Raw genomic sequence first — 9,334 nt, 5'->3', positions numbered from 1 at the left:
CGTAAAGCCTCAGCAGCTGAGTGCGCCGTATAGTTTTAATACCAACACAACGACTCGCTCAGAAGCGGCCCGGCGTAAAACAGGGTATAGTGTAGGTACCAGGCATTTAAGTCCATGATACACATGACATCGGATATTTGCGGCTTTTAAGATGCATTCCATGCGCAAAGAGCACAGCTTAAACAAGAATGGGCTCCAAAAGTACTAAGACATGTCTAGAATAAGAGAATAGTAGTATGCATGTTTGCTCTCTGCACACGTGCGGAAGCAGTTGATGGACCACCGAGGCCTGGTGCAATGGAAATAATCGAGACCCTCCTTCAATTGGACCGCTCTGACGCGTCAGGGACACAGGGTGCAGCGTTTGCCCCCCCCCCCCCGCCGTTGGCTGGCGCCACCGGGCCGCCATTTCCGTGGGTTTTTCACCGTGTGTTTTTACTCGCGGCGCGCCATCGGAAACCACAGAGGTGGGCTGATGGGCAGGGAGGGCGACGTGGGGACCCCGGAAGACGAACCTGTGCGGCCGATAAGGAACACTTCTTTCTGCTCGTACCACCGCCTGTGACGTGAACAGGTCGCTGCAGCGCGCGCCAACTGAGGGCCTCCTGGAGTTGGGTCTGGGGAGGGGCGGCCTGGGTGGTCCGGCCGCACCGGGCTGACTGCCGCCAGAAGTGCGGCGCTGATCAGTTCGGTGGCGGACGGTGGGGGGGGGGGGGGCATTAAGCACGCCCCCACCGTCGCACTTGCGACGCTGTCGGAGGGGGACGGCGCGCCAGCGTCGGTCGCAACAGCTCGGGAGAGAGTACGGCGCCACTCACCCGCTCTGTCGGCGGGACCATGAACCGGCGGTCAGCGCTGTTGCTCGGGGCACGGCTGCAGCACGCAGCTGCAGGCGAACTGAGGCGGCGCGCCGGCCGCTCGGACAGGAGGCAACGGCCGGCCGGCCGTCGCGACCTTGGCGGGGCGGCGGCGGCCGGGCAAGGTCGCGGAGCAGCTGCACGCCGCCCGGCCCGCCGTATCCCGGCCATCATTACAAAAAGTGACTGGCCGCTGTGGCGCCGGCCGGGCCCGGCTGGGCCGCCGAGAGCGGCGGCGGCGTTCGCCCCGGGCCCACCGGGAAAGCCGCGCTGACTTGGCTCGACTCGGCCCATCTCGGCTCGGCTCGCGGCAGGTCGCCGCACCCCCTGAACACCGCCGGCCGGGGGAAAGTGACCGCACTTGGCATTTTTGTGGCCTAGGGACGGCCTGACATCATCGGGAGGGGCTACAGACGTCATCGAGGCAGGTGCTCCCTCCCGTCAGCTGTGACGGAGGGGTGCTGGGCTGCGATTACCGGTGTACACAGCTGTGCGCGGTGCCACACCGCCGGTCGATACGGGCGGATGGCATGCTGGGGAGGGGGTGCCGCCTTTCCGCGGCAGCAGTGCATTGTGCCGGCCGTTCTCGCTGTCCCCCGGTCCGGACAAGCGGCGTCCGGTGCAGAGCGGGCTGGTCAGGCGGCTGGGGGTGGCGGGCTGCCCGGGGGACCGCCATGGTGAGCCGCAAGGACAGCGTGTCGCGAACGGACCGGGCCATGGTCGAGCACGTCAGGAGGCTTGTGTTTGAGGCCGACTCGGAGCACGAGCAGCAGACGCCGTCGGGCAGCGCGTGAGTTCTTGTCACTCGTACAGCTCAGTGCGAGCGCTGCTGTAGCAAGCGAAGCCGAGCCAGGTCTTACCGCTTCGTTCCAGTCAGTATGCCTGCTGGAAGTTTTGTGCTCAGTAGTGCAGCAAGAGCTGATGGTATCGGAAGTTATGTTCAAATCCGGCCTTAGTACCAAAGGAGCTTTTGTTTGCAATATAAGCTCTTCTCTTTCATGCCAGTTCTCTTGAAAACTTCATCACCTTTCAGGGCGTCCGTGAGTGGCGTTTTGGACTGCATAGGTTGCATGTTGCTTTGTTCGCAGTGGTTTTATCACCTGTGTGTTATGCAGACGAGATATCCCCAAGTAAACCAGCAACCTGTGTAATATGCAGTCGAGATGTCCCCAAGTAGACGAGCAGCCTGCGTGTTATGCAGTCGAGATATCCCCAACTAGACCAGCACAGATGTTTTCAAAATGGCGAAGTCCGAGATAGGAAAGAATGCTTTTAAGGATGCGTTGCCACGAAACGTTATGGGGGTCAGGTTATACACTTGATTGCCGTGAGCTCTGACCCATGAACTCATCATACTCACACACAGATGCACATGGTGAAGATGTAATCCGGAGGCGGTGCGTGTGGGGTTGGCGACTGTGAGTTAAAGCAAAACAAAAGTCAGCGACATTTCAGCGATTGAAATTCACACAAGAACGTACTGTGCCCTTGGGTCACCTTGTATTTAGATCACAGAGTGATGTGACATGGAAGTGCCGTTTGATTGGTCTTTCCTCTTTCAAGTATTTACGTGCATTGCGGCATGCCACTGTCACAAAAGCGAAATGTAAAACAAATCACAGGACCCTGTCTGAGGGGATTGCTTATTCATTATCTCCGAAGTATGTGTTTTTGCTTTTACAGCTCTCACGAAGCCTGTTAAATTTGGCTTACAAATATTTTTCTACCTCAGCCCTTCATTCGAAGCCTGACACAGCACCGACTCATAATTATGTACTTGCAGAATTTTACTTTTGAATCTGGCACCGCCGTGCCAATGGAGTGCTTGGACAATGTCTGAGGAGTCACCATTCTGCCAGTAAAGTTACAGCTTCGTCTCGAAAAGCCCGCGCGACTTCTGCATCGTCATCCGACGTCAGCGAGTGGGTGGCGCATGCATCCGCTGATAACGTGCGGGTGCGTACAATGCTGCTGTTTCCACGCTTTGCGGTGGGAAGTCATCTGATGTGATTGCACCGGCCCCATGCTGTGGCAGCGTCTCACAGATAGCACACCTTCCACGGATGAATGGAGAGGTGCCAGGTCTGGTGGAAGCAAGCTTTTTTGGACAAAGAACGGTCCCCAAATAACTGCTGCACCTTCATTCACTCCGAGGTTGTTGTCTTATACGTTTGCTCGCTTTTGCAAACAGACGTAGGAATGTGGCACATAATCTAAATGCGAATGCCATGCAATCCCTGGTTGAGCGCTTCGATATGAACCGACCTCAGCGTTTGCAGGAGATACATGGTCTTCTTATCAATGGTGTTTGCTAGGGTAATGCCTTAAAACACAGGCTGCTCATGGATCGGTCGGTCTGGTCACTTCTCGGAGACCTTTCGGGGCCGTGAAGCCCGTCCAGTCCAGTGTTCCAAGAGGCCGTTCGGAGGCGCCCGCTCTGTTGTTGCACGCCGACTTGGCGCGCCGCTGGCAGCTGCTGACTCATATCCGGCGTGCCAGAGTGTGCCAGTTCCTACGTGGTGGGACTCCAGCCGGACGTCCTACCTTCCCTTCGCGCCTGCTGGCGGTGTCACCAAGCCCCCCCCCCGCATTACTGCATTCTGGGTAGCGATGCTGTGACGTCATCATGGGACGAAGTCATATGGCACCAACGCCACAGCTGCGTGAAAACGCTGTTCTTTGCAGGCTGGTTTAACCACAAATATGTCCATAAACCAAGTTTTTCGACCTAGCACATTCAATGAAACATTTACAGCTGGGAAATGACATTGGTTTGCAACAGAGCCACAAGATTATTGCTGAAATGCGCTTCCAGTCTGCCGCCGACAGACACGTGGAGTAACCCATTCACCAGTGATATATTCTGAAGAACTCTAGCCAGAAGTGCCTAGAAGCAATCTTTATAAAAGAGCGCAACATGGAACAACAACAACATAGGATGGAAATGAAAACGGCGAGCCAGAGGGGGTCACAACACCCTGGGACGCGCATTAAGAAGTTGGAATGCACATCCTGTAGCCTTAGGGTGAGCGTTGTCAGGGCGAATGCAGGGTTGGCCTGCCCTTTTGAGGTCAGCAAGTGGTCATCCCTGGAGCCTAAGTACAGCGCGTGCCATTTCAGTTCAAGATAGTATAATTTGCCTGCAAAATGGGCCAATTTCCGGCAAGTTATGCCATTTATGCCAGTCAAAGAGTTCAGGCCCACATCTCAGCTCCGAAGTGGTCTAACAGGGATATTTTGGGGTGGTGGGGGTATTATTCTCTGCGCACCATTTTTATCTAACCCATCCAACATTATAGATCTGCAAGTAACCAACACCTAGGAAGATCGCAGCACAGGAAAAGCGAAATCCTTGGTACCTGCCCTCCTCACATGGCGTTGTTTTCACATTTCACTTGATACAGGTACTGTAGTGGAAACAATATATGCGCAATCATCGCCCATTGATAAATCTAATGTAAATCTTACCTATGACATCTATTTATTTACATCTAATATTCCTTTCACAAAAACGCATTCCATATCGATATTCACGCGCGTATTCGATATTCTCGGCTAATATAGCGCGGGTGCCAAAACTAGAAAACGTGGTTTATTGGAATGTATTTTTGCAATTCGATTCCAGAATTGATGTGTCTTGAGAGGGTTTGGAGTGCGAAATTATTCTATCTATTCACATAGCATTGAAATAAATATGAAGAACAGGGTTGTCATTCAGCTCAATGGTGAAATCACCGTTTTTAATCATGTGACGAGTACCTACCAACCTTTTCCTAGTATCAACGAAAAACCCTACTGCGGACTACTAAATTTTAATCCCATGGTGACGTTGTGTCTGCGTAGCCTTATCTAGTAGCCTTGGGTGTCACCACTCCCGTGTGTGTGTGTGTGTGTGTGTGTGTGTGTGTGTGTGTGTGTGTGTGTGTGTGTGTGTGTGTGTGTGTGTGTGTGTGTGTGTGTGTGTGTGTGTGTGTGTGTGTGTGTGTGTGTGTGTGTGTGTGTGTGTGTGTGTGTGTGTGTGTGTGTGTGTGTGTGTGTGTGTGTGCGTGCGTGCGTGCGTGCGTGCGTGCGTGCGTGCGTGCGTGCGTGCGTGCGTGCGTGCGTGCGTGCGTGCGTGCGTGCGTGCGTGCGTGTGCACGGAGCCTGTCTCGACTCAGGGAGCCGTGAGTACAATCATGCAGAAAATGCTTCTATGATGCTCAAAGGACCCAAACGACACAGCCATGACGCCTTATTAAGAAGACAGGATATTATGGATCTTCGGGAGAAGGGGGGGGGGGGGCGACATTTAGGGGATCCTTCTAGCTCGCTAAGGGGCTCACCACAAGCGGGGTCTACGACGTTAGTCTAAAGTTCCGAAACTGATGTAATGTCGCCAAGGATGTGGCTTGCTATTCAGTTGGGGGGGGGGGCGGGGGGACGGGGGGGGGGGCTCCAGGGGGGGGGGGCTCAGGGGACGGGCTCCAGCCCCCCAAACTTGGGTTTCATCCCCCAACTTTGAAAAGAAAGTGAGCCAAACCCGAGAAGTCTGCATTGTTGACGTCGTTTCGAAGCAGTCTGCGTCGTTTCTCACTGCTCAGTCCCCAACTCCTTTTGCAGAACTACACCCCTAGATGTTGCCATTTCACCGCCTGCCTTTTTACTGCCGAAAATGCTTCGTGAGCCAATGTGCCCAAACACCCGATCCTTCATTTGCCATTTCATCTGTCGAAGTCGCCAAAGACGTAAGTGCCTGCGCATTCGAGGCCATTGATGGCACGTCGAGGGTGACCTGACACATGAACGGTGCAGGTGCTGCCGCCAAAGCGGCCGGGGATGGCATGCCTCGGCGGACGATGTGGCGTCGGCAAGAACATAAGCCGATCATAAACTGTGCCCAGCACATAGAGGACGGCTGAGATGGCATTTAAAACAGTTTCGCTTTCATTGCCTCCCTTTCATGGTTGGTCGGATTTATCGGAAGCGTTTGCTTGGTCTGTCCGCCATAAAATGTTCGCCTCGCTCCAGTCTGAATAGATGAGTCGCCTTCCAAATGCCGGCGGACCACAAAAACGGCGAGACTGGGCTGGCTGGCTCTGGACAGGCCGGCCGAGCAGCCCGCGAGGCACGCTGCCGCCTGGCGGCCCTCTAGCAGCGCTCGTGCACCGCATCACCCGGATTTGGAGTTAAGCGACGGGCCGTAGTCCGCTCCTGGGCCGTAGTCCGCTCCTGGGCCGTAGTCCGCTCCTGGCGGACGGTACACAGCCTGCCTAATACCCGTGAGCTCATCGCTGCAGCTATTTCAAGGCTGCATTACAAATGTGTTTTTTTTTTTGGTATTTCCTGCCGAAAGATCGCCTGTGGCTTCCTGACGTTCCTCCGTGCAAGCAGGAATGTTAAATGTCGAACATAGACGCTTCCCTCTCTGTTGCCAGCAAAGATGCAATGTAACCACCTAAAATCGATTAAAGCGCCGCTCGGTCCCTTCTCGATCAGCCATCATCCGCCATGTGGCTGTACACGTTTCCTGCCCGGGTCTGTGGTGCCGTCCGTCGGAAAAGTGGCGTGCGGCGGTGAACTTGGCTGGTTTCCCTGGGGACGCCCCTGACCAGAAGGCTAGCGTGCCCCGGCTGCGCTCCGCCCCGAGCGCAGATTCCCACGGTCGCGTGTCGGCATGGTCTAAGCGGGCCCACTGCCTCGCTGGCGCTGGTCTCCGCGGCCTGCACGGCCGGAGCGGGACGGCGGGACGGCGCTGACCCCGGTCCCGCCGTCCCGCCACACTACCAGGCCACCAGCCAGTCCCGCGGGGCAGGCGCGCCATGACCCGACGCCACGGCTCAGGCCACACTACCAGGCCACCAGCCGGTCCTGCGGGGCAGCCGCGCCATGACCCGGTCCCGCCGTCCCGCCACACTACCAGGCCACCAGCCAGTCCCGCGGAGCAGGCGCGCCATGACCCGACGCCACGGCTCAGGCCACACTACCAGGCCACCAGCCAGTCCCGCGGAGCAGGCGCGCCATGACCCGACGCCACGGCTCAGGCCACACTACCAGGCCACCAGCCGGTCCCGCGGGGCAGGCGCGCCATGACCCGACGCCACGGCTCAGGCCACACGCTAGGCTACCGCGACTGGTGAACAGTACTCGCTAGCTTCACATGCCAGTGCCAGACTACCTGCTGACTCCGAGATCATTCAGATATGTGTTGAGATATGCGTCCCCTCGGTACGACTCGGCAGTTTGAGTCGCAGTGGAGCTTCTTAGTTATCAAAATCATCGAAACGTCGCCTAAGATGGCGATGTAAACCAAATGCTATGTTCTCAGCCGGACAAGCTACATATGCACCAAGTCGAAAACATGGTAAAACCCGTATTATTGTTAAAATAATATTCTATTCAAGTTTATGAGGACCATAGAAATGATAATCTCTTGCACTGGTGTCAGCGGAGTCGACACCATCGAAAAGGATTCCGGAATTGGGTCTTACCTTGGTCTTCAGACGAAACCTGAGTCGACCCAAAGTTACCCTGTACTTATCGGTGCTGTATTCAACCCCATGCAATTTAAGGCAGACTCGGCATTGATTTCGCTGAAAGGGAATTAGGTAGAAGTCTGACCTGTACTTGATATGTGTCTTTATGTGTTCCCATATGTCAGATATGTGTCGTTCCTTAGCTATCGGCAGCTCCAATCATGCACGACACATTAGTTAGGTATTCCCCGCGCTAGCGTTTGTAGCTGAAACACTTGCATAACACGAGATGCAGCTGCTTGCGGCCAAATTCCTTTTTATCTGTGCAACGAATCTGATGGGTTTGTTGCGACTTCTGGGTTCGACAGTACCGCGCAGCTGCCGCCTCGTGCTGATACTGGTCAGGAACTGCAGATCGCGGATAAACCTAGCGCAAAATCCGATTCATGTACTTACCACAGCCATGAGCAAAAGTTGCTGCCGGGCGAGTCATATGGTTACCGCTGGTAATTGCCGAAAGTTGCTGGCTGTACCCTGAGATTTAGGGGCTCCGTCGCGATCTGTTAGGCTTACTTGCACCATACGCTCACATGTGAGGCTTGCAGATGCCGAGCAGTCGCCGGCTGGATGTGTCTCGTCGGCTGCACGGAGTCGGGGGGAAACGTCTCTCTCGGAGCAAAGTATGTGCGATGTCCGGTAATAAATGGGCAGTGCTTGCTTGAAGTCAGGCGTCTCACGTCCAATCGCGTTCGGTCGCCGCCTGGCCACGTCTGGTGGTGGAGTCGCATCGTCCGATGTCGCCTCCCAGTGCGCTGTGCACTGCGCTGGCTCGCAAGCCGTTAGCGCGGTGGACGGTCTAGGACGTGCTGGTTAGCGGGCAGCACTCGGGCAGTGGAAAGCGGGCAGTGCCCTGGCAGCGCCGGTCACGCCGAGCGCCCGACCCGAGCCCAAATCCATCCCCGTTCACCGGCCCGCACCGTGCCGTGAACTGCCCGGCGCTCGGTTCGGCTCACATGACCCGACGGCGGCCAGTCAACGCTGGGTCACGTGACCTGGGCACAGCCGGCCGGCCGGCCGGCGGCCACCGGAGCTCGTTCCTCACTCGACTGCGACGCTCGTGAGGCGGCAGTTGGCAGCGTCCTTCGATGATGGCGGCGTTGCGGCGTGGGCGGATGGCGACGGACGCGGCCCGTTCAGGCCGCCCTGCGCTCGCCAGCTAATGCATGCAGCGGCACTTCGCGCGCCGTCGAGCGTGAAAGGATGGGCCCGTTTCACTCGGAGATGTCTCCTTGTACGGGACGGCGCGCTTTCGCGATGCCGCGCCGGCCTGGCCTGGCCTGGTGACAGGCTGGCGGCGGCGGCGGCGGCGGCGTGGAGCAGCCGCACCGGTCCCGTCCGGCCGGACAGGGACGCCAGGCGCGTGCTGTGTCGGTGTGCCGGGCGGCCTCGGCCTCGGCGTCCGGCTGCACGTGATAGGCGGCCGGCGCCGCCCGTCACGCTGCAGCCGCCGCCTGGCGCCGCTGCAGGCCGGCTGACCTCCGGCCGCTCTACCCGACCGCCCCTGCCCGGCCGCCGGCCGCCCCTGCCCGCACCGGTCGGCCGCCGCCGCCATACGTTAGCGCAGCTCTCGGTGTTCCATATGTTCCATCTCGGCAATGTCATGACAGCCGAGACGCCAACTGGCGGCAGCGTACAGCATCCGCCTGCTGCCGGTGCGTGGCCCAGTGGACCCTGCGGTCCAGGCGCTTCCACTGACAGGGTGGTCGGGGTGAAGGGTGCTGTTCGTGCGTAACACAGAATGCATGGGGATGGACGTGTGTAAGTTTTCAAGCTTTTTTGCATTCTGTGCGCACGCCTCGCATCTACTGCGGCAGCGATAGGTCGCCAGCGCATCCGAGACAGGTCACCGCGGCGTGACCACTCTCTTATCCCTGCCTTACCCCTCCTGCCGATGCTGGCTGCGGTCGTGCCGGCGCGACATTGGCAGTCCCACTTCGCCAGATGCAGTCATGCTCCTGCCAACCA

At 57.3% G+C, this 9,334-nt stretch overlaps 1 protein-coding gene across 1 annotated transcript in view; it reads left to right on the top strand.

Annotated features, from left to right (window-relative positions):
* The first annotated feature begins 1,460 nt into the window (after window positions 1-1,460).
* The window catches only part of LOC119092557 (protein Shroom3), a 74,755-nt gene continuing 66,881 nt past the window's right edge, over window positions 1,461-9,334 (top strand). Inside the window, exon 1 of the mRNA XM_037215514.1 lies at window positions 1,461-1,647. Within this exon, the coding sequence (XP_037071409.1) occupies window positions 1,532-1,647 (116 nt within the window). The 5' untranslated portion in view covers window positions 1,461-1,531. The remainder of the gene's footprint in view (window positions 1,648-9,334) is intronic.

The sequence above is a fragment of the Pollicipes pollicipes genome, unplaced genomic scaffold (assembly GCF_011947565.3).
Source record: "Pollicipes pollicipes isolate AB1234 unplaced genomic scaffold, Ppol_2.1 Scaffold_3447;HRSCAF=4054_pilon_pilon_pilon, whole genome shotgun sequence".
Taxonomy (NCBI): Eukaryota; Metazoa; Arthropoda; class Thecostraca; order Pollicipedomorpha; family Pollicipedidae; genus Pollicipes; species Pollicipes pollicipes.
The sequence above is the reverse complement of the archived record's forward strand: the minus strand, read 5'-3'. Positions and strand labels throughout refer to the sequence as shown.